The sequence below is a fragment of the Colius striatus genome, chromosome 2, assembly GCF_028858725.1.
Source record: "Colius striatus isolate bColStr4 chromosome 2, bColStr4.1.hap1, whole genome shotgun sequence".
In the NCBI taxonomy this organism is placed as follows: domain Eukaryota; kingdom Metazoa; phylum Chordata; class Aves; order Coliiformes; family Coliidae; genus Colius; species Colius striatus.
In genome coordinates, this window is record NC_084760.1 from 111,531,422 (window position 1) to 111,556,998 (window position 25,577).

Genomic DNA, 25,577 nt, shown 5'->3' on the forward strand with positions numbered 1-25,577 from the left:
GATTTGTTTTTCAAGTGTAGGGGGTTTTGTGTGTGAATGTTTTTGTTGTCTTTTCTTTTCTTTATATTTTTTGGTGTTCAGAGGGGAAAGAGGCAGCACGTAGAGACACTAATGGGTTGCTTCTTCCATACCTCTAGATTGCTGGTGGAAAAAGAAAATCCGGTGATTGTCCTTAGTGCACATGGGCTTCGTAGTATTTGGCACAAGGCAGCACACAAGATGAAAGTGTGTCTCTTGACAGCCAGCTTCGTACTGGCAGCCTTTACTCCAGGCAACAAATTAATCCACTCAACTGTGTTCTGCATAATTGTTGATACTGTCTTAATTGGTACCATACGTTTCTCTGTGTTGACATGTCCATCATGTTAATGTCTAGGGACTGTTGTTTCCTGCCAGCTCCGGAACAGCACAGACTGCTCCATCCTAACTGAACTCCTATCTAAAATGCCTTAGTAAGAAATCTGACTTTATAGCAACAGGAAAGTGTAGAGCCATGTTGGGGCATGACTCAAGATTCATTGGGGATAGGGAAGGAACTTTTGATTTCAGTAGCATTTGGAGATGAGCCAGCTATTCCAGGGCTCTCTAAAGGCAATTCAGTCCAGCTAAACTCAAGTCTGAAGGCAAAGGAGCTCTTCTGTTCCTGGGAAATCTGTGGCAAGCGCAGGCAGACATTTTCTAAGTGTGTCACAGTGGGACATCCAGGGCAAGGCAGCTGCAGAGCTAATTGACCCCAGTGCACTGGTGGCTTTATGGATTGAGATTAGCATTTTGAATTTCACCCATTAATGAACTGGCAGCCAAGGCAGAGCCTGGAGTGCAAGTGCAGTCTGCACTCCCGTAGCCTGTCTGTATGCTGTGGTAAGAGGGGCAGGAAGATGCCAGGGAGGTAGAGCTGGATGCAGCCCAAGCTGATATTACCATGCCTGGGCATAGATAGTGTCAGCTCCTAAGGGGAAATAGCCATCTCATCACCAGGCAAAGGCAGCACTTATCCTTCCCTCACTGAAAAGGCAGGATGGAAGCGATAGGAAGCACAGCTGGATGCAGTTGCCTCTGAACAGTCAGTCTCTAAAAATCTCAAATTAGGCACTGAAAGAAAATGGTACTTCTGACCATCTCTATGGCCACTTCCACATCTAAATAGGTACTACTATTCCTTTATTTCACCAAGGAGTTGCATAGTTAGTCATTAAAGCTTGCAAGCAGTCAGGATCTATAGAATAGGCATCTCACTGAGGGCTGTGTGGAAAATAGTGGCTCTGTTCAAGAAATGCTGGAACCATGCACAGTGTGTAAGGCATGAGCCAGCACACTGATGGGGATCAAATGTTGAAGAACTTTTTATTCAGTTAGTACCCCCTCTGCTAAGCATTGAGTTATCTGGAATGGAAAAAAAATGGCACGTGATTATGAAAAGTGAGGCTCTAGCATAAGCTAAATGTTCAGAGAGAGCAAATAATGTTTGCACAGGTGACCTCAATCTGGACACCTCTGGGTGCTAGGTTACTAGATTTTGCTTCTGCAATGAAATTGTTTACTGTATTATTCATTGCCTGTGCACATACACACATGTTCTCTCGTTCCCCTCTCTACTCCTACAGTTAATTGATATGAGCTGTACTTATTTACATCATTTGATGTGCCATCATCTCTTGAGCTGTTGGCTGGTTGGCAAAAATATTTATGTTGAGATGAGACAAAGGTTTCTTCCCTATTCTTTTGTGAAGCCATCAGTGAATATTTAGGCTACAGCCAGTGTGTGGTTGAAAAGCTCATTTAAGAGAGCAGCAAAACACATGCAAACATGTTTTATGGAGGATTTAAATTCTAAAGTTGACATTTTGGGTCTGGAGAAAAGTTGGGGGGGAACAAGGAGGAACTTTTGCATGGACATTTTTTTTCAAATATAGCTAGAAAATATAAGTCTGTTGAGCCATAGTGTTTTATTTAAGAGTCTTGGTGTTCTCAGAAACCCAGGTTTTACATGTGGAGTGCAGTGGCAGTATTGGTAATCAATATGCTAAGAGAAATGTCATTCTTTTGAAAGCTGTGGGCTGCCTTGCCTTTTGTGGTTTCCAGGAATTGGTATTGGGAAGTAAAAAAAAGCTGCTTCAGCAAATTGACATGAGAGACAGATGAAATAGCTGAACTAAAGGAAAATATTTAAGCAAAAAAGGAAAGTGAGACCTTCAAGCTGCTTCTGGCATCTCTCTGTACACCTTTGGTGTGCCAAAGCACATTTGCAGTGCTGAGAGTGTCCTGTCTGATGCAAATTCAAGCTCAGAATCTTGCAGTCCCACAGCTTCTGTCCCAAGTCCTTTCTGCTCTCTGAGCTCAAAGGATTTGGGTAACGGCTGGATGACTTTTTTCTTTCCTAAGCATCTTGAGGAGCCTTCTAACAGTCACTGCAGGTAGTTGCAGCTGAGAAATGCAACATTTCCAAGTAGTGCAGAGACATGTAGGCTTCATGCCTGATTACAGTCACTAAACTGTACTAATGAAAGAAACAGCCTAAGAAGTGATTTGAGACTTCACACAGAAATCAAGTGGACTCAGCAGCTTATCTCCTGCCTGGGGGCTTCCCCTGCTCCTGGGAGCAGGGCAGGATTTGGCCTCAGCTTTGTTGCCGCTTGTGCAGAGCAACCCCTTCTCTCCATTAGGCTTGCAAAGTTAATGCAAGTCCTCCTCTGATACTAGCGTGGCTGGCAACAGGGAAGCAAGTGGGAGCTGTGATCTCATGGCCATGATCATGGGTGTCTCCTGGGGGAGAGCCCAGCAGGTGCATTCCATGAGACCTGTGCTGTCAGGTGCTGCCTAAATGGCATTTAAGCATCACTTACTGCCGACTTACTCTAGCAGCCGATGAGATTGTGGGATAAAGCAGTTCAAAACAGGGATCAAACTTGGGATCCTTGAGCTGCTGTTAGCAGCAACAAGGTGTTTCTGAAGGAAGAAAAACAACTGTGTTTGTTATTAAGACATCTCCTCCTCTGATAACTAAAATGGATCCGAGGGAGGGGAGGAGCTGGGGAGCCTTTCAATTTTCTGCATTTTGTGTGCTTCAACCTGTGAAGAAATTGTCTCAGCTAGGCTTTCTAGAGAGCTCTGAAATACTTCTCTGTAGCAACAACTTTGTAAAGAATCCTTAAAGACGTGATTAAGTGGGTTTTGTCAGAACTTGAAGTAGAGATTACATCATCTTGTAGTATATGTATATGTAATCAGGTCAAAGCAGTCCTCCGTTTCATAATGTGTATCACCACGAGAAAGACTTGAACGCTGCATCTGCTGATCAGATGCATAGTGCAAGGCTGCCTCGTTCCCCTACTGCTTTAATTGCATGTGGTAGCAGGTTTTTAGGACAGGAAGTTTATCTTTTTTCGGACTGAAACTTTATGGAGGCTGAGTAAGGAACTGGGATTTGGATATCATGTCTAATGTAGTTACTTGAGCATTTTGAACGATCACTTAGAGACCTCAAATGACAACAAACTGGGCTGCCTAATGCTTCCAAATGAAAAGTTGCTTTTCACAAGTATTCTCTTTTAAGGTATATTTCTAGATGTTGGGGTTTTTTTATTGTTCAGTTTAACCAAAATGCCATTGTTTTCTCCATTCCTTCTATATTTTTGGCAGTTTTTTGGGGAAAGAAAAGGTCACAAACAGATTTGTCTCAAATGCTACAAGGGCTTTTGGTTGCTTCTGGTTTTGACCAAATCTAAACCTTGCATATTACCAAGAGATGTCACTTCTGGAAGCAGAGATGCTTTTCTGGGGCTAATGCCAGCTGAGGGAAGAATGGTGGTGTTTCCTTATCGCTTCTCATAGGCTTCAGTGGTGGGTGATGGGTCTGCCAGTGACCTGAGAGCCTTCAACTATACCTGTCAGCTCCCACCTTGCCCCCTCCATAAACACCTTCAGCCAGTCCACCCCTGCTTAGTTTGTGAGGGAAACAGTGTCTGGCCAAGCCAGAACCCTTGTAAATCGCATATTAAAAATGTTTTACAAGCCCGTGCACTAAATGGGAAACAGGCACACAGGGTGCATTGTTCACATATGGGCTGTAACTGAAGCCAGAAACAGCAGGAAAAGGGGAGTGAGGACATGTAAAAAGCCCAAGGGAAACAGTCTCTGTTGGGCAACTACATCACCACAGGCCCCTTCACAGGTCACTGGCTGGCTGCTGTAGCTGCATTCACCTCTCAGAAGCCTTTCTTAATTCAAACACATGTAAAAATGCCCTAAAAGCGCTGAGAAGCCAGACAAATTCAAATTTCTACTCCCTGAGCAAATAGGCTGCTGCTGGTAGTGAAGGGGAAAGGATCATCTTCCCCTGGTGCCTTGGGGCAGGGAAAAGTCCAGGCAGAGAGGAGCAGAAGTTTCTTTCTGGAGGGGCAGCAGGGCACCTGGTGGATAACATGGGCTGTTTGTCAGGGAGCAACAAATCAGTGCGATCTCCAGAGCCAAGGAGAAAATGTCCTGAAGACTCACTCCAGCAGTACGGTTTTGGACTTTAAGCCTGGGGCTGGCTCTGTCAGTGGCAGGGGGCTGTGGTCCCTCTGCGACCAGAGACCTCACAACCTGCAATCTGAGCAGTCCTGGGCCTCCAGATATTTGTCCTTTCATCTTGGCCCAGCTAAACTTTGTCTGCTTGTTTGTGTTTTTTTTTTTCCCCAAGCATGCAGACAAGACTAGAGACTTGTTAAATGGGGAGAAATAACCTTATATTTAACATAATTATAGTATTTATATTTGAAGGAACAACTTGAAATAGTTGTAATGTTTAGCTGTAAAAATGACTTTAATATTTCAGATGGGCTTTTATCCATCCACATGAGTCTTTCTTTTTTCCCTCAGGATAAACTTGAACTTCATAAGCACTGATGATACCAAAAGATACAATTAAATAAATGCATCTGCAGGAATTAAAGGCATTAGAATGCTGCCAAGCTTTGTGCAGGGCTTACCTCTCTTACCTCTTCCATGCTGCATCTAGGCTGTCTTCCAAAACTTTTGACACCTCATGTAGCTTTCTTGACCTCACTGAAGCTGCATCCCAGTGTACAGTGCTCTCAGACGTAGCCATGAGAGTTGAATGAGTGATCCTCATGTCAGAAGCTGCGCTTAGCTTGGGCAATAACATCTGAGAAGACGAGGAGGTACAACATGAATGCAAGTTACGATTTTCAGAGCTCATTTGAATGTCGTGCTGAAAGGCAGAGCAGAATAAGGGAGGGCTGGGCTGCCTTTGATTTTTCTTTTTATTTTTTTGGGTCAGCTGGTGGTGGTGCTGACTGCCTGTGATCTTGCTGCTGAAGGATATTGTTGGCAAGCAATGATTCTTCTGCTGTTCTGGTAGCTAACAGCTGAGGGCTGCACTTCCCACCACTCTTTACTAAGAGCTGTGCTGAGAGAGATGTTTGAGAGCTGTAATCTGCAGTTGTTGGAGATTCTCAGTAGTGACAGCTTGGGATCTCAGCTCAGAATTTTTTTGTCAACTTTGTTTTCTGAAGGGTGTCTTTTTTGGTTATTTGAGGGGTATTTAAGCCCACATGTCCCCCAGATGAATAGAGATCAGCAGGAGCACCCTGCATGACCAGGCTGGGCACATTGGACTGTGAAGAGTGATTTCTAGGCAGCACTGCTAAGCTGTTTTATGCTCTGACATCAAACTTGCTCTCAAGTGTCTGCCTGGGTCTGGGAGGTTAGTCAGAAAGCTGACTTCTTGGAGCTAAGCCCACCCTATTTCCTCCCACATCCCCTTCAGGACTCAGCTGTTAGAGGCTGGAGTGCATGCAAGAGGCAGGTCTTGTCTGGAAAGGATCTGCAAAGCAAACGGAAACAGTCCATCCAAGTTGATATGACTCCCTTGCCTCAATGCTGGCAAAAGTGACCCTAACAGTGGCCACAGAGGAGCCTCCTTTCTTTTAGCTCACTCTTGTTGCTTCTGTGACAGGGAACTGTCACTGTCTTCTGGTCTTTGCATTGTGAGCGCCAACTGTTGGTCTATTCTGTAGATGTCTAGATTTGACAAGATGAAACTGGTCATTACAGTAACTTGATCCTCCATTCAAGCCAATTCCTAGGTCCAGTCACGTATTTCTTAGGCGTCACTTGGCTGGAGGCTGGGTGAGCCAGTACAATGGATTTAGTATCTGTGACAGTCAGTCGATGTGGATATGCTAGTACAGGATACAGGCAAGAAAAGAAATAGTGAGAAACATCTTTTCCAAAAGTGCCCTTTTGTGTTAACCAAGGGATGACAGGATAAAGAGGCTGGTAGGAGTCTCTGCATGTCCCTGCTTCAACCCCTGCTCAACACAGGTCCAACTGGATCAAGTTGCTCAGAGACATATCTAATTGGTTTGAATATCTCCAGAACAAGGATCCCAAAACTTCTCTGCACCTCATCCCAATGTTTGACCACCCTCACGTTGAAAACATTTTTTTTCTAGTATCTACATGGACTTTTCCATCTTCCATCATGTGCATGTTTGTCCCTTCTCCTTCCTCTGTGCACCTCTAAGAGGAGCCTGGCCAGTGTGAGTGAACTAGGTACTTGGCTGGTTTCTCAAAAGCAAGATGAGACAAGTGAATAGCTCTGTAGAGCCAGCCTGTGCTCTGTGCATGAGAGTGAGGTCCTGCTGATGCTGATGGTACTTTGCGTTGGAGAGGTAATTATTAGTTTTGTTATCTGGACTTTAAATGCTCTTTGTGGTGTACTAAGCAACTGCTGTTTAACAATGCAAAGCATTCTGTCTCTGGGTTAAAGAGTACCTCTGGATTCTGTCTTTTATTCAATTTGTTCTGCTGTGTGTGCACAACATTCCTTTTTACTTAGCCAGCCAGCCTCCTAGGCTTTTAAGAAAGTCAGGCCATAAAAATATTTGCGTTCTTCTATAGCACTTCATGTGCACACAATCAAACAAGCATGGCACTCGCTGAGAAGTGGTGGGACATGGTTTCCACAGGAGGGTGCCATGGAATTAAGAGCTTCTTTGCAGGTGCCCCAGAAAGAGGCAATGTGTTAGAACTACATATCCATCTAAATCACAGCAGCAGACTGTTAATGTTGTTTTACTTGTAGGAAAAGCTGCCCTTTCTTTTAAAGACAGATATGGTGTTCATTCAAGATGTGTTTGACAGTTTAAGTCCCATATGTAGCCAGGAGATTATAGTTAAATGCCTTCTAGTGTGTTTGTGTGTGTATGTGTATAGAGATATAGATATGCATAGGATAGTAGATGCTCATTCAGTGCTTCAGGCTGTTACACTATCATCTAAGAGATGTTCATCGGAGAGATGTCTTCTGTCCTGAGTCAGTCCTGATCCTTCACCTACTCCCCTGCATGCTGCTTACATCAGCTCTGTTGATGATGCAGAATCTAGCCTTTGGGGCTTATCTTACTGAGCAAAGGTTTGCTGCTTCTATAGGCACATGCATTGTTCCTTGTTCTTTGCACCCTGGTTTCAGAGCAATCGTGGCAGCTAAGGGAAGAGTGAGCTCAATGGGTGCAACAAGGCTACAGCAATATAACCCAGGGCATGTGCTTCAGTCCTGCAGCACTGTGAGTGCTTGCTGGTGCAGGGCTTTGCTGGAGCTTACTGGATTCAGGTGTCCCAGTTCCACTGAAATTCAGTGGGATCCTGGCTCCAAGTGCTCTATGTGTCATGTTGTTACAAGTGAGACTTAAGTACCTACAGGGATTTTCCAGAATGCCTGGGGACCTCACTCCTGTTAGTGTCAGCGTAATGTAGCAGTCTTGGTATGTTTGAAAATCCCACTAGACATTTACTGCAACTCTGCTCAACCAATCCCCTCAGCCAGGATCCTTTTCCTTTTGGCTGTACTGATGATAAAGGTAACAGAGATGCAGGAATAGGCCTCAAAACTTCTGAACTGATACATAGTTGTTCTGAAAGACAGTAAATCCTTTCCAGATGTTAAGAAAAGTTGCTTAGCTGTCTTACTCTGAGGCAAAACCTTGGACTGAGTTTATATCAGTTTATCTATTTTTATACATATCTATATGTATATTGCTATAGCACAGTGCACATTACACTCTGATGTACCCAGTGATAGTCAAGTTTCTGTAAAAGTCACAATGTGCTGCCCTGTTATGCTGAATGGATGCATGAATTTGATTTTATTTATCCTTTCACATATGTATGTGTGTATAAATACAAAAATACATCTCTATAGACTCTTACCCATAAGTCCTGTATATTCTCATCTGTCATTTCTGTATCTACTGTACGTATGATCTGTCTATCTGCACAGTGTAGTTCTATGTAAGTCTGATATATAGCCTGGCAAAGTGTTTGTGGCTTTTATAGAAATATTTCCTTGGGTTTTGTTTTGACACAGCTACATGAAGCGACTTTCCAAGATGCCCCTCCAAGGAATGCAGTAAAGAGGATGGTAGCTGCAGAGAGGGGCACACCTCTGACCTGCTCTTAACTGCCCTGAGACATCCCCCTGAAGCTAACATCTGTGTTAAATGACTTCCTGCTGATCACATTATGGCGGTAAATAGTAAATGAATCTGATGTTGAACACTTACAGTCTTACCTTTCTTGATAACTCTGTGTTAATATTACATTAATTATTCCTGACTTACAATGCTGTTGAATGTTGATAAAGGCTGAATTGCTACTTGAAATGCTGATCCTGACAGTCCTGTGACAGGCAGTAAAATGTGATTTCCAAGTCTTAAGGGAAAAGAGGGAATACATTACTACTTCTGATTAGAGGACTTCAGAAGGAACATATTCTGGTCACATCTCATGGAGCACTCGCCTGAATCCCTCTCACTTTCAATAGCTGATGCCTTTGCACAAGACATAAAAGGAATATACACTTCACATTTTGTATTTAAAATTTTATGGTGATTGCTGATGTAGAATCAGTTCAGCATGTAGGAACAGTTCCCACCAGGAACGATGCTGTGTGTACGTGGAGCAGTGGGCTTTTCCTTTGCATGTGGGAACGGATGTATGAGACTAAAGCTTGTGGAGCAAACACAGAGAGACTGATTCTTGATGGTAGCACCTTCCCTGCATTTTTTTTACTCCAAACTCTGTCATGGCCCATTTCTGTTCATCTCCTGTTTATCTCAGGTATCCTTTGTATAGCACTGCTATTTTCTTGATATAAATAACATAGGAACAGCATAGAAAAGTTGAAGACTGACAGGACTGGGAAATCACAGTGATTAATTTCCCAGTGAAATATTGGAAGAAAAAAGGTTTGGGACAAAAATTAGAAAAGCAGCTGAGTACCTTAGGAAGCCTCAGCCATAAATTACTGACAGAAACTCTGTGGTGACTTCAGGTACTGCCTCTTTCAGCTGAGCAGATGCTCTGATGAACACCTATCAAAGAGCTGTATTAATGCAGGGTCCCATCAGCTCTGTTCAGCTGTTGTCCTCTGAAATCCCCTTCCACTAGGTGCTGCATGAGAAAATAAGCAGCTGGGATGTTTCTCAGTACCTCTGCTCCACTCCAAAGCCTGATGACCTATGTGGCAGGGAGAGGATGGAGGAAGGGAGGGTTTTTGGGAGTAGAGGGAGTCTTTTTCTACTGTTCTTCATAAGCAACTACTCTGGCCTTCACTGTAGGAAAAATGTTTCCTCTCTCAGAGGGTGTTAGAGGTTTCTGTTTGTTTGTTTATTTTAAAAGAAAGCATCTGGCTTATGTATGCAAACATTAATGAGTCATTTAAAGTATACTCAGCAACTGCACTTGTGAGGCTGGGATCTTCCAGCTACAAGCAGAAATGTAATGGAAGGGAGCAGGCAGACCCTGAAGAACTCCTTTCCAAGCACAGGGAGGGGAGACATTTTTTACCTCCCTCTTCTTTCCCCCCTCACCACCACTCTCATGAGCATGTCCAATCCTCTAAAAGCTCTTGGTGAGGACTTTGAAATCTGAGTTAAAATGCATCTCTTTGAGGCTGCTGTGCCCTCCTGTAGAGAGCCCAGCGCATGCCAGTGGTTCTCTCCAAGAAAAGCAGTTTATTTCCAGCACAGCACAGAGCCACAAATAGACTTGCCAGTGGGGAGGGAGAAGTGTGGGTTGGTTTAGCTCTGTCCTTACCACAGTGTCAGCTGGCAGCTGGAACCAGTCAAGTCAATTCAAATTCATAAATATATGAGAAGTTAAAGCTCAAAGAAGACTCAGCTGCTTTCTCGGAGGTTTATGGGCAGCACAGCAGGCTGGGAAGCTCTGGCTGGAGCAGTGTTTGAAGGCCAGCACATGTGGGAATCCACCACAATGCTGGGATTATAGGAACTTCAGGAGTTTCTTTGCAGGAGGCAATTTCTTAGTATAGATTGAACATTTCAATCTTGAGCAGTGTAACACTCAGACAATTCCAGTTTTGGGATCAAGAACTCCTCCTGCTTTGGATTTGTTTCTGGAGAGGAGGCATAAGCTAAATCTTCTACTGGGAAAAGATACTCTTATATTGGGTTACACTTTCCACGTCTGTTATAGCAGTGGCAATATGATTATATTGCTGTGACTTTGCCAAGCATTTTGCTTCTGTAAATGAGCCCATATGCTCAAAGGGCATTGGAATAAAAGTACTGTGCCATATACAAATACTTGATTTTGTTCACTGCTTGGTTTTGTCTATTCCTGCTTCTCCAACCTTTACTATTAGAGAGGGGAACAAGAACTGAAGCAACTATGGCACCTGAGGCATGTTGAATGGAGAGAAGACTTGTATGATCCCAGCATCTAGAGAAATGGCCCCAGTCAGTCAGAAAGATACTCTCTCCTGATTCCTCCCTCTATCCCAGTGAACTCATTCACCTTTCCAATTGCTTTTTATGAAGGGCTGCTTAAGCATCCACAGAAACATTCATGGGAGGAAGAAAAGAGGCTTCCTCAGGCAGTGCTCAGCAGTAAAGGGTGGTTGAACAGACTTTCTTGGCTGCTGCTGCGGAGGAGGCTTTAGCATGCAAGTCTGGCATTTCTGTTGATGGAAGTAGTTGCACTTAAGTAAAAACTTATAAATTCTTATCTATTCTCACTTTAGAGCCTTTAGATGGATACAGCTTATTTCCTTTCTCCTTTGGCAACAGCTGTGCCTGTGTTGTGGGAAACAGCTTTACTGTGACTCAAACTGCATCTGCTCCAGAGGCATTTCATGCTGCACCAGTGTGCATAAACACAGCTACCACATGCAAACAGACCTCAGTGTCACTCTGTCTTTTGGCAGTGTCAGTTTTTTGCAGCCAGCTGGTTCCAGACTCCAGGATGCAAAGGAAAAGCATATTTCAATCTGTCAGGGCTCTTTCGAAGAAATGATGCAGCTGCATCCATCATCTGCCATGGTGAAGCTTGGATGCCTCCCAGAGACTGCCCTGGGTTTGTTCAACATCCCCCACAGGCTTTGGATGGAGGATGGCTTAGCTTTGTCCATGATGTTTTGTGCTTCTCAGTACTGCATGCTCTAGAGGGCTGTGTGACTGGAAGAGCTTGAACTGTACAAAAGTGTATATGAAGGAGAGAGGAGGCTCCTTCTCAATATGGATAATGAAGAGAGAACTAGGGTGCCTGAAATGGCCCAGTGCTGCAGGGAAGGGTTGTGGTGGTCCTCTATTTTTGTGTTGCTTGTGAGGCTGAAAAAGGACTGATGCCTGGTCTAGAGGCAGCAGAGATTCACCCCCAGAGCTAGAAATATGAGGGAGGAATAAAAGAGTGGATGAACAGGTGAATTTTTCTGCAGATGTCGGCTGCAGTTTGCTGAAAGGGCCATAAAGCATCTGATGAAGAGCCTGTCTGCAGAGGGTCTGTATTTCTACATGCAGGCTGGTGCCATAATTAATCTTTTGTGATTCTGACAGATGCCTGCAGAGGAGCAGAAACAAAAGATCGCAGTCTGACAGTGATTAATGCATAGTTAGTTGTCAGACTAAGAATTTTAGAAGTGGGTAAATAAGCTGTAGTCCAGGCTGTTGACTGTGTTTGAGAAAACTGCAGAGTATTACTGTGGAGGAAACTGTGGTCCAGGACTTGTTTACCACAGTCACTTTTTGTGTTTTGTTATTTGTCTGAAACTACCTTGTTCCCAGAACGGGATGAGAGGAAGGGAACTGGCCATGTGATTTCTGAAACAAAGCTCTGCCTCAAGCCTCAGTTAAGCTGAAAAAAATGGCAAAAGGCACAGCCAATCCCAGCCTGTGTTGCTCCGGCATCCTCATGAGGTATGAAGGTGTCTGGACAATGGCTACTGCCGTCATCAAAGACACTGCAACACCATAAAGCATCTGGGAAGGAGGACAATGTGGTTCTTGTTTTATATACTCGCTGCTGAGGAGGGTTTTAAGGTATCTGAAGGCTCTGCTGTGCTGTGTGGTCTGCTGGAGAATGCTTCGGCCTCGATCCAAGAAAGGCCTCATAGCTGCTGAAGGCCAGGCACTCCCCACTAGGTGCCAAGGCTGCTGCTATGTGCCCGGGGCAAAGGGCAAGGCCTGGCTCCCTGCAGGAGAACTGCCTGGGGGCAGACAATTCCTCACTGAGTGCCTTCCCCACCACAGTGCAGGCTTCTGTGTCTTCTCCCTCTTGCCGTATCTTGGGACTCGCTCTGTCTTCCTCCCTTGAGGCGACTGGGCGGGCTGTTGGGGAGCTCCTAGTGCCTTATAGGGTAGGTAGCATGCAGGATGGGAGCTACCTGGGGCAGCACGTGGAGTCAGGTGCTCCCAGGGAGAGCTTGACTCTTATGCTGCTGCAGAAAAAGGCATTTCTTGGGGGGTGATAGCAGTTAGCACCATGTTTCACATGCAAGCTGTGTCACAGTATGCTCCTAGTGCAGTTCCCAGGCCTGAGGCAGCCATGACAGACCCTGGCAGCACTCAAGTGTGAGCTGGAGTGAAGATGTTTAGACTGGAGCAGCTCTGGACACGTTTGGGAGCAGGTTAACAGCTGCCTACAGAGTCTGACAGCCGAAACAGAAGGCAACAGACAAGTTCAGACACCTCCATGGCTAGGCAGCAGCTGAACAGGAGTACAGAGCTGCCAGATTGCAGTTTTCAACCAAGGTACACAAATTCTGCCAAGACCTTGCTTAAGGTGCCTATGGTATTTGCAGGTTTTGTTTTCATTTTAATGGTGGCAGCCTTTAATCTCTGTGGCTCACGTTCTCCTTGTGTAAAATGAGATTACTGCTGCTTAACCCTGTTTTGCAAAGAGTGCTGCTATCTCTGGGTGAATGTTCTGTAGACAACCACAATATTTAACATACAGCATCTTGCTCTATTACTCTGCCTAATTCTCACATTGGTTTCCAAGCTTCTTAACGCCTGTACCTTGGGTCTGAGATGTTTGTCAGCGAGTCTTTGGAAGAGGGATTTGCGCAGGAGTAAATCTTCCACAGAGGTCTGGGGAAAGAGAATGGCTGTAAGCCATCGTTAACCTTAATTAGTATGACATGAGCAGGGTGGGGGCTGCAGACATCCCTTCACCTCGAGCATCCAATATGTGTGCAGAACCAGTGCTGAAGTATTACAGTCACATATGGCCAGCCAACGTTTGCTCATTTTGTCTTGGGCACCTGAATGGAAGTGCTTTAATCTTTTCATTTCTTGGTATGCCCAAGGAGGTTGTGGAGTCTCGCTCCTTGGAGGTCTTCAAGACCTGCCTGGACATGTTCCTGTGCAACCTGATCTAGATTGACCTGCTTTGGCAGGGGGGTTGGACTAGATAATCTCTAAAGGTCACTTCCAACCCTACCATTCTATGATTCTATGAAATGCTGTTGATAACCTGTGCCTGTCCCATGGAGGTGATGAGCATCATGGTCCAATCCTGCTCCCCTGCCTGCCTGCAGCAGGGGGCTTGTTGGGCCTCTCCTCCAGTCCCAGCTCCCAATTCCAATCCTAAAGTGTTTTATTCTGCTTGCTAAATGTTTTCTCTAGTACTCATGTTGTCATTCACTGTGATTAGTAGTGTCGCATTTGTTTTCCAGAATAATGCAAAGCAAACCAGCCTCCCCAAATTCCACTCCTCCCTGGTATGGCTCAGTGCCTACAGAGACATCCAGACTGCACCATTAAGGGGCTGCTCAAAACCTTCCAGGACTGAGCTCCAAGCCGTGAAAATATGGAGCCCTGTTCTTGGGCTGATGTAAACTGGTACAGCTCCATTGATGTTGATCCAGTTTATACAAGCTGACAATATGACTTAGAGTAAATGAATCATTCTGCTGAAATGTAGCCAGCTCTGAAGCATACCTGTCCCTTGGGGATGTTGAGAGATGAAAGTTGCTTCCACCCTTTTTGGCTAATAATCCACAAATGAGCCACAAATCTGGCATGGAAAAAAGTCTGCAGTGTAACACATGAGTCACTTTACCCACTATAAAATGTCACCAGTTCTGGAGAAAGATGCAGCAGCTGTTTAGCAGAGTGTATCCCAGGTGACAGAGATGGTTCTGTTGCTTACACAGCTCCATAAATGAATGCACTGCTTTCCAAAATAACAGCCTTTCCTTGAGCAGTTTCCAACACAACTGGTTCTGAACCACAGCAGAACTACAGTAAGCCCAATGATGTTGCAAGGAAAGTCCTGACAGCTCTGAGGGCTTATAGGAGCAAGCCCTGCAAAAAAGACAGCATGGTGTCACCAGTGGGGCCACAAGTGCATGGCTGTGCAACAGAAAGGAGACAGGCAAGTGCCAGGTAGAGCGGAGTTACCCCCAATATAGCTCCATCCCCTTAAAACCTCTTTCTGTCTTCTATGGGTTTACAAAATGTGACTGGAAAGCAAAGCTCACCTTTCCTTTTGCTTTCTTGCAGGAAAGGCAAGGAAAAGAAGAATGGCTCCATCTTGCAGTTGCAGAAGTGAGGCCAGAGGAGGTTAACCATAGAGGTTAAAGGCCAGATCTGAAACGTATTTAGGACAGCACAAAATGAGATGCTCCAGGACGAGTTTCCTCACAGGGGCCAGATCCAGCATTGGCTGTACAGCTTTCCCAGAGGGACTTGCTTTACTGCAGGAAGATGCTGTCCAGGACTGTAACATTTCTTACTAGAGCTAAGGTAACATTTTTCAGATTCCCCTGGATTGCAGGGTTTGTGACATCTGGTCATATCCATCTTTTGTCTTTCTTGTTTTTCTTTTTTAAAATTCCCTCTTTTCTCAGGAGAAGCCCAACTTGCAGATGCCAGGAGGATTTTCTCACAATTAGGGGTAGGGCTGCAGGACTACAGGCTCTAAACTCCCCACCAAAAGGGAGAAGGAGGTGGAGCAAGAGGGAAGCATGCTACTAGACACTGTGAGCCTGGGCTTTCCCCAGGGTTGTTTATGTACAAGATTACAGGGTTTTTTCCAAAGTGAAATGCATCAGCAGCCATGCTTGCTGATGGGGCAGGAGCAAGCACTGCCAGTACTGCAAGGCTGTGCCCTAGAAAGAGCTGATTTAAAAGTGGAGTTTATTAACTCCAGATTTTTACAGTGTATCTGGCACACCAACAATAGGGTCTGAACACAAAGAATGGCTTGCAGATATAAATCAGGGGAAGGCATCGCCAAAGGCTCCTGCTTGCCTGAGTCACACACAGCCACTGTGCCAAGTGCCAGCTGCAAAAGGCAGGGAGCCCACAGCTGGGGCACAGGCACTGAGCTCAGGGGGCATTACTGAGTGCTTGATTAGTAAAACCACTAAGAATGGCAATTGCTTTGCTGACTGCAGAGCACAGGTGTCTTAAAACAGTGAGCTTGTACCCTTATAGACAAAGAGAGGTTGGGCCTGCTGGTCAGTTAACAGGGAAAGGAAGAGATGAGTGATAGTTCATGTGGTAGCTCCGTTGAGGAGGGAAAATAGCTAAAGGATTTAGCCCTGATGAAGGCAATGGGGCATTAGTTACCACTTTCTCAACCATCATAACCCTCTGCTCACTTCAAGATATTTAGACTAGATGAAAAGGATGGGAAGGTACCTCCTCCTGCTGCTTGATGCTGTCCCTCAGCTGGAAATAACCATCCCTGTAGGTATGCCAGTGGGGTGAAAATGTGCTTGTACCCTTTGTCTGCACTGGCACAGCATCAGCCTTCCTGCAGGGAAGGGCCTGAGTCTGAGCCTCACCTCGTGTTGCTGCTGCAGGCTTGCACTCTGCCTGGCTGTGGGAGCTTAAAGCTCTTCTAGCTATGCTTGGAAGAGAGCTCTTCATTTTGTGCTATATCCGTAAGAAAGATTTTAGAGCAAGTTGGCTACAGAAATAACAGCTGATAGGATGGGGAAAACAGCAAACAGGTTTGCAAGCAACTGTCTTGCTGTGATAGAATGTCTTTCACCCTTGAACTCCTGTGCAAATGCTGCTTGAGCTCATTAGCTTGTGCAGGGTTTCTAGACCTTAAATGTATAATTGTTTTTTCCTGTCAGGGAAAAGACCATATCTGGGGCCTGATGTTAGATCAGCATTGAAGCTGGAACTTTGGAAACAAAGGTTTTTCACCCAGAAATGATGCTTTAAGCTAGTCCCTCACCCTTGCACTCAGGTAAGGGCTCTAAGATTCTAGCACTAAACAATTTTGTTTCTTTTGCTGCTAAACACAATAGGACTCAAGTGAATGTTTTTTGCCATTCAAGTTTGTCATGAACTTGCCGCTCTTCATGTCTTTGTTAATAACTGATCATCTTGAACCTTCCTATTTTGCTTGGAGTATCAACTTTTCATGGGGATGCTTTCCTGTTTGCCCCCACCCTGTAGGTCATGATGTTAATCTTTGATTAAGACCTTGTTGGTATTTCTACAGAGTAAATACAGTTATCAGATATATTCAAAACTTAAAATTCATGTGAGACCAGCTTGTGTGGGTGCAAGGATGTATATAGTAGAGAGAGGCAGAATAAAAGTTTAGTTATTTTTCTTTTCTTTTTGTGGAGCAGGACAAACCTCCTCAAAAAATGAAGGCTTTCCCACATGTTTTCTATAACTGGCCAAATAAAATATTATGTTTTAAAGCATTCAGGGTCAGAGAAATAACTTAGGTTCTGGACTTAGCGTTTTTTTCTTCTTCATAGTAGCTTATGCTGCATAATAATCTTTAAAACTATGCATGTGGGAGCCCAGATCCTGACCCTCATTGCATCTGCTCTGCACTGCTGCAAAAAATGCAGAGCAGGCAGAAAGGTAGCTTAGCTGGATTGCTGGAGATTACCCTGACCCAGTTTGTCAGCTGTGGTGCAAGAGACTGGGTGCTGTGGCCAAAGTACAGCAGAAAGAACAGAATTTCTTGTGATACTTGTCTATTTGGGGATATGTTGAGTAGGATTGTGAATATCCCCTTGTTATCGGCTCAAGTGTGAGGTGATCCTTAACTACTCTCTGCAGGGCCCTGGTGCTTGGCAGCAGCCAAAACTATGCCTGTGACTGTTTTCTGGGCATATGTGTCACTGCCTTATGAGAAATGTGTTACATGAAACACAGCTTTTCACAGTTTTTTTTTCATGTGTGTTTTTCGTACTGCAAACTTCAGAGAGTGTTTCATTACTTGATAGTGATCTAGAGCAAGCACAGCAGCTGAAGTATTCCTGCTCTAGTCATCCCAGTGACCGAGCCTGGGTACAACCACATGCAGGTCTGTCATGAAGCCATCTCCTGTAAATGTTTCCTGGAGTGTGTTTTCTTTTCTTTTCAAAAGCATGGGCATTTGCTGTATTGGAAGGCCACCCTGATGTCTAATTGCTGGTGGCTACAAGCAATGGAAACTTCTTCTGTGTTTAAATGGAGAAAATCAAACTGGAGTGGGCTGGAGCTACTCACAGAGCATGCTGTGTTTGAATAACCCAGTCTTTTTCTTCAAAGACTCTGAATAGATTGATTTATACAGCTTTTGTCACTGTTTAAAATTTGTATCTTGTTTTAATAATAATTCATTCTTGGCTAAGTTATTTAAGAAAAAGGAGTCTGCATTGAGTTTGTTCATGATTATCCACCTCTGCAATTCCAGTTTTCCCTATTCTCCATTTTCTCACAAATCAACAATACTCTGAGCTTTCCTCAGTGGCATGGGTTCTAAAACAGAACAAGGAGGAAATTTCAGTTCTCATTACAGTGTAATATTAAAAAGCATACTTTTTCCTTCTGTAGCAATGGAGAAAAGATTGAAAATGAGAGCTGAATATAATCCCCAGGCTCAGGGACCAGGACACAATGAATAAAGAACACAAAATTCCTTGAGATATTTTGTTTGCTTGGATTTTTCTGTTTTTAAACCAGAAATAAATAGGACTTCAGATGCCTCACTTGCACATTTATGCTTAGCAATGGGCAATGCTAGGATCCTGTTGAATACTACAGGACAGCTGCTCAAAAGTTGTTCAGTGTTTTCCATCATCATTAGTCCTTCAACCGACACAAGGTCCTTCTACTCCAGTCCACTTTCTCTTTGATTTCATTGGCTGAAGCCTGGAGAACTCAGCTGTGTGGGGGAACTTCCTTCGAGTTCGCTTGTGTTACTTGTGCTTGTTTGACCCAGAGGAGCTTGCAGGATAGGCACCTAATGATTTTGACAGGCATTTTCTTCCAAGACAGGTGGCCATCCTGTCTCCTCCAGGACCTGATTGCTGCAGGATATGAACAGATTTTCTTGATGCACCCTTCCAAAACTGGGAAATGGATGTCCACATTTGATAAAATACTATCCTGCTTTGAGGACTGCTGGTGGTGGTGAACCTCCTTGCCCTGCTGGCAGACTTCCTGGCAGTTCATGCATGGTGCTACTGCCTGATTGCCCACCTGACTTGTTCAAAGGGAGCAACCCTGATTTAGGCAGACCTGCTTGAGCAGGGGCATTGGACTAGATGATCTTTAGAGGTCCCTTCCAACTCCAACCTTTCTGTGTGTCTACTAGCTCTGCTTCTCTACCTGCTGTTTATAGTGAAGACAAGTGTGTAAGCTCATTAATCAGCCTCCAGCCACACTGCCCTGATTCCATTTATAGAGTCTTGACTCTCTATTCCTTTTCACAGCCTCCACCTTAGTCACTACACCGTTCTTGATATCTGGGCTTTGTTTTTATTTAAGCTTGGAATTGATAAAGCATGAGAAATGAGGAAAATTCAGAAAGGCAGACCAACATCCACAAGCAAAGTGTATGTGGGGTACCTTTAATGTTAGACTACTTGGCCTAAAATGTATAAGCAGAAGGCTGACAGAAAAGCTATTGCATTAAATGAAATAGAGACAAATTACTCTAGAAAGTTAGAAGGTACAGCACAAACAAGCAGGAGCTCTTTCATCCTCTTGGGATTTCCTGTGTTCTGCCAGCAGCTGAGATAGCTTTCCTGGCCTTAACACCAGTCAATCCAGTGCTGATCCTTGGCTACCAGCCTTTCAGGGAGTACCACAGGCACAGGAGGAAGGAAAGTGACATCAAATCTAAGTCTCCACAGACTTAATTTAGTTGCCTGAAGGTATGGAGAGGCACTTAGTGGCCTTTCAAAAGTTTTTCAGGAGACTGGAGGGAGAGAGGAGGAAAATTCTTATCTCAGGGATTGAGGCTGAAGAGCCTGACCCACCTTGAAGCCTTGGAAAACCCCACCAGGCACCTCTCTCTGTGTTGAGGCTCTTAAATATCTTGGAAAATCTACTGCAGAGTAGTCATTACTTCTGTTGCATAGTTTCTGACCACCCAAGGCTGGGAACAGAGTCTCAGCAGAGTTCCTTCTTGCTATGCAAAACTTCTCCCATACCACTGTGGTGTGAGGGATGTACAGATCCCAGGGAAGGCAAATTACTCCTCCAGCAGCCTTTTCCTAGTTGACACTGATTCACAATAGGGCTGCCAACAGCAGCTGGAGAGTCCTGATCATGGAAAACAATATGTCAGTTGCCTGAGTTGGTGTTGATTCTTGAATCCTTTGTCTGCAACCTAATGTGTTGCAGCATTGCTTAGAGATGAGATTGTATTACTGCTGCTTTTGTTTTACTCTTGCTGGTTTGGAGCATGGGGTCTGTCTGGCCAGGTCCAGAAAGAGCTGAGAAAATGGACTGGCTTGCAGTACTGTTGGACCTGCACAGACCTTTAAGTCACTTGTATTTATGTAAGTGTTTCTGTCTCTTTCTACATCTGAATTTTAAACATCCATTATAAGGCAATACTGCTTTTAGTGGCAAGCCAAGTTTTTCTTCTAAAACACATGTTCCCTAAAGCCTTAATGCTTTATTTCCTTTGTTCTGATTTATTGCTGTTGCCTTACCACATGTGCTAGGCACAGAGGAGAAAAAGTACCAAAACCAGCAAAACAGCCCTCGCTACCCCCTCCTCAAACCACATACGTCAGGATTAACACATGAAATCTATTATATCAACAGAATCAACAACGAATTAACTTACCTCTAATTTCCTCCAAGCAGATATGCCGATGAAGAGTGAGTGTAGGTTAATTATATGAAGATTATGGTAAACCAAATGAGAGCTGCTGTGGGGAACTGGATATTGGGAATATTGGGGTAGTCACTAAAGCTGGAGAATGATAGGAAGATGAAAACAGAGAAGTTGTTGACTGCTTTCTAAGTAATGATTCAGTGGGTATCAATTTTTATGTGCCTTTTATCAATACCTAAAATGACCTTATTTGTCTTCCACGAGATAAAGAGTGCATTTTGGTATCTCAAGGTAAGCATCACCAGCTGAAGCATGCAATTGCTGATCCCTTGGGGGAAAAAAAACTTTCAGAAACTGGGTGTTACTATGAAGTTTGTGGAGATCTTTGAGATAGTCAAATTCTATCAAAATTTGCACTCTTGGAGATTGTTCTGCCTTGACAATAGCAGAAGGCTAAATAATTCAAAATGGTATTTATATTAAAGATAGCTACATGTTTTCCTCCTCAGATGTGAAGCAATAATGCAGAAGTTGAGCTGTGGACATGAGTCAGATGGACCGCATCAGAGAAAAACTGTTTTGGTACTATGGAGTGTTTGGGGCACTCAGCTCCTGTACCCTCAGACACACCTGGGAAATGCCTGAGTCCATACCCATAACTGGTTTTGGTTTAATTCTGCAAAAATGTACCTAATCATATTGATGTTTACAGTTCATTGAACATGTATCAGCTGTCTGGTGTCTTGGCCATGTCTTTGACAGAAGGTCTCTGTCACCTTTAAGACCATAGTGGAAGCCATGACTGACCTGCTGCATTATCTAGAAGGTTTTCCAAAGTATACTTTGTGCAAAATCCCCACTGGCTACTCTCACAGCTGTGTTTGGCTATGCTTACGTACCAAGAGCAGAGCTGCTGGCTGCTTCAGGCAGTACCCATGAACCATGTCAAAGTGGCTGCCACCAGAATTGCCCAGAATTTGAGGATTTTGTGAGGTGGTGATTGCCACTGAGTTCGAAGACATTGGGATGAAGCCTCTGTTAGTAGACAGGCTGTATACTCTCAGTGACAGTGCTAGTGGGGTAAGCTGGGATATGCTTTCCTCAGAGATCACCACAGGCTTTAGAAAAAACAAAGTGGTGAAACACATTGTGTCCCAATGCTCTATGAACATAAAGGTCAAATAAAATGAAGCAATCACAAGGGAAGGGATGTCCTTAGAGAGGGCAACACAATACTCACCTTCTTAATATTTTCCTCCTTTCTGTAAACCACCTGGATGGTGGCTCACCGCTCTGTTGGGTATGTTCACATCTTTGAGCTGATGTATCACAAGCTGATTTCCTTTACTTGTGTTTTCCCTGTGAGGCAGGCTATTGAAGCTCGCTATATTCAAGCCTGTTAAGTGTGTTAGTTAACAAAGGAGAGCATTCAAAGGCCTGCTCAGAGGCGTATTTCTCTCCCCCCCCCCCCCTTTTTAAATGGAAACCAGCTTTCCTAGCATAACGTTTTTCAGAATTTACTCCCTTGAAACCAGTATGAGGCAACAGCAGTGTTTGCAGCTAGTTGCAACATCTCATCTTGCTAGATGGAGGCACATCATGTTACAAGTGGTGCTGCTGGCAAAACCTCTGCGAAGGAAACCTACTGAGACCTGTCTAGCTGGGGGTTGTTAACTCATCTGAGGTGAGCTAGAGGCCCAATTTCACTTGGTTTCTTTGAAGAATGAGCTGTACATACTCGAGCCAAGTTCAATGAACTGAAGCCTCAATAAACCTAGACCTGAATTTGAGAGAATTTGAGCCAAAGGTTGGTTTCAATCAAAACTAATTCAGTCTTTGACCCTGAACCAACAAAGCTTTCTGATTTTGAAAATCTTTTGAGAATCCAGTTGAGCCAGGAAGTCAGAGACAGTGATGTCCTAGAAGCTCGGTGCTGGTCTGTAAGTCTCACTTAAATCCTAAAGGCAAGATCAAATCCTAATATAAAAGATTTCATCACTCCTTTGATGAAACTTGTTGGACAAATACTGTAAAATATGTGTCACTGAGCATCTTTATAATCATAATAATCAAAGGACTTTAGATTCTTTGCAGGTTCAAGCAAACAGTGCCTAAAGCAGTTTACTTAGTACCAGTATCCAATAAATAATTTGTGTTAGGATGGCTTGTTGAGGTTCTTAGAAGCTTTCTAAAGGGCAAACTCTGTTTTGTTCTGGGAGGGAAAATGCTCATGAGAAGAACTTTTTCAGAAACACTTAAGAGCATTGAGCTTTTTTTTTGTTTTGTTAGAAAACAGGAAATGAATTTTAGCTCTGCAGTTAACTTGATTCCTTAAGTGACTTGCTTTCTATGATCACTTGTGGGTTTTGGAATGCTACAGAAATTATCTGAGGGCATTTTCAGCACTTCAAAATTAAAATCAAATTGTTGAAGTTGTGCCAGCATTTAAATGAGAATTTTCTTTAAACAAACACTTGAAGACTTTCAATATTTTTTAATCACAAGAGCATTCTTAACCCAAACACCTTTGCTTTGTGTTTTTTTTTTCCTCAAGTATCCAGTTTGCACTGCTAAAACCAGATGTGCCTGAGGATGTAATCAAATTCAAGATCTTTTTAGCCAAAAACTAGATGAGCAAGGAGTGCTAGTTTTTCACACAGTAGAAAGATGTAAGTGGGTGTAACTGCAAATACCATCTCTCCCTCTGTGCTTGCAGAAGTGTCTGTGCAGCACTGCCAGTGCAGACTTCCGCTGTGTTTAGAAGGGTCAGGTGTGGGGTTGACCATCTGGGGCCTATGCAACTCATGGCTGCGAGCGGGGACTAGCAGAGGCAGGAGATGCCTGTAAAATTTGCTGCTGTGCAGATGCACCGATATTGAGCTTTCCACACAGTAGAGATGAAAGAGCCACAGGAGCTGCAGCAGATTAATGAGGGAGGATTAGCACGGCCCTTACGTTTTTGGTTTTGATGAGTTTATACATGGTTCAGGAGATATTGCAGTCAGTCTGGGTAACAGAGGCAGCAACTAAAAGTAAGTACTGGAGCTTCCACACAGAGGTCTTCAAACACTCAGGATGTGTCTGGCTCTCACTCTTTTTCCAATGCAATGGGGTTTATCTTATCCTGAGGTGTTTCATAGCCTCTGAGGCACAGGTTGGGCTTGAGCTGCAAATCATAGCAGCCAGAAGCTGCCCTGTATCCTGCTGTAGAAACCTGGAAATCCAGGGACTGGAATTTCTGTCAAAGTCCATCTAGGCTTGTACCTCACCCCTAACAGAGGTCAGCAGCAGCCACTTAAAAGAACAGTTTAAAACCAGAATATTTGTGTGACAAAGTCATTCTTTGATGCTCTCTGCTAACTCTGGGTTTTTTAGGAGCAAAGGATTTCCATGGCACCCTGACTCTGTCCTTCTCTAAAAAGACCCCAGGCCCAGTTCCAAGTTTAGGCTCTGAGTGCCAACCCTGCTTGCTCATCCATGGCCTAAGCTTTCTAGCAGTGATGTGTGAAAGCCTGCCCCTGAGTGCATGGGCTCCTCTTGGAGAACAATTGCTTTGCCTGGGTGAACTTTAAATACCTTGCTCTAGCCCTAGGCAGGTGTTTGGTTACAATTGCTGGGTGGTAGCTGGCTGTGAGAATGAAGAATTAAATCAATGTCTGTAAAAGCAGTGGTTGGGTTTGTTTTGCATCAATTCGAAGGTGGAGTTTGGAGAAGGAAAACACCTTCAGGTAAAGAAAGCTAGTCTAGTTGATGCCAGCTGAGGATGTGATCCATTATTATTAACCTCTTTGATAGCCCAGGAGGACTGAACAGGATGTTTCTCCTTTGGAGGCCAGAAGTAGAACTGCTTGAGGAACATGTATCCGGCTTTGACAGTCTCTGTCTGTGAAGGAGCCTGAAAACAGTTCCCCTCAGCAACACAAATTAATTGCTCTTATCAACTAACTGCAGACCTTGTGCATTGGCAGAAAACTAAAACTCTTCCTAATGACCCCAGTGACACATGCTTCTCAATCAGCTGCAGGTCAGGAAGCCAATACTGTATGTGTGCTTTCAGAAAGGATATGGAGCAGAAAGCATCCCCTGTAGGGATCAGGCTGGGGTTTTTATCTTTTGGGTACTATTGGTTACACTTGCTCCATCACCAAATTCTTTTAACAAGTGCTGTCATTTCTTTGCTGCAATGGACATGAGTAAGTAGAAGTGACCGTGCAGCACGTGATCCCAAGACTTTGATGTGTTTCTCCAATAGATTGGATTTTCTGGCATGCATTTGGAGATTAACCACATTACAGAAGGTTCTCTACAAGATAAATTGCCTATAAAAAATGTTCCAATGTTCCCAACTTTCATAGCCTTTTCCTGCAGCAATAAGTAAACTCTTTAAATAGCTAGTAGCAAGGGAAATGTTTTAAGAGACCTTTCCATATCTGTAACCTTAACAGTTACAACACTGTGACCTAGAGAAGCTACAAGCCATGAAGAGTCACATAAAATGTTTTCAGCCCTATGGTCCTAGCAGTCCTTCAAACCAGGACACCAGAACTCTTCTCCAGTAGCTGTGAAGGTAACTCTGTTACCTTCTGCTGGCTTCTGTTGAACTATCTGGGCCTGGCTAGGGCTGGAACTGCAGAGATGTGAGTGGGAATAGGATCTCCCAGAGGCTTATGCTGGCTTGGAAAAGGATGTAGAGCATGTCCAAATAAGAAGAGTCTGGAGGGAGTTTGTGATGGTCTGTTATTTCATTATTAGCCAGGAGATGTGAAGTATCCTCTTTCAGATAAGCACATTTCATGCTTTGCCTGAGACAGCAATTGCTTCTTGTAAGACTTAGCGTTTCTGGTAATTTAATGAGTTAGCCTTACAAATTAACTGCATCAGTAATCAGAATGCCCTTTTACAAGTTCCACAAGCATGTTTTAGACTCCTGATGAAGCCAGTAGCATGCTGGACTTTTATAAGGAGAAAGACTTCCAAAAGAATGCAAGTTATTTCTGGCATGTTGTATTCTCAACATGTCAAGGAAACATGGATTATTTTTACACAAACAGGCAAATCAAAATGGTTCCTTAGCAAGCTCCCATGAGTATTCTTGGGCCCTGAAAAAGAAAAAAAAGTAACCAACCCAAAAACCAGAAGAAACATCATTGCTTCTGAATTAGCTTTCTTAGATGAATCGAGTTGTCTCACATTCAGAAATTCATTTGCACCAATTTGGACCTCTGAGGAATGAC

General features: G+C 43.9%; 1 protein-coding gene across 11 annotated transcripts in view; it reads left to right on the top strand.

Moving 5' to 3' along the window:
* Positions 1-25,577, top strand: part of LOC133624800 (uncharacterized) — a 118,215-nt gene that overhangs the window by 79,409 nt on the left and 13,229 nt on the right. For 6 of the 11 annotated variants that reach the window (XR_009818117.1, XR_009818116.1, XR_009818118.1 and 3 more), the window contains 3 exons: positions 8,372-8,532; positions 14,808-15,050; positions 16,394-16,509. Coding sequence is in view for 1 of the 11 variants with exons in the window: in XM_061989158.1 (XP_061845142.1) it covers positions 8,372-8,379 (8 nt within the window). In the remaining 10 variants the exon portion in view is untranslated. Of the gene's footprint in view, positions 1-8,371; positions 8,540-14,807; positions 15,051-16,393; positions 16,510-20,852; positions 20,929-25,577 lie in introns of those variants that run through there. The other 5 variants (XR_009818120.1, XR_009818123.1, XR_009818121.1 and 2 more) reach the window with 4 other exon arrangements.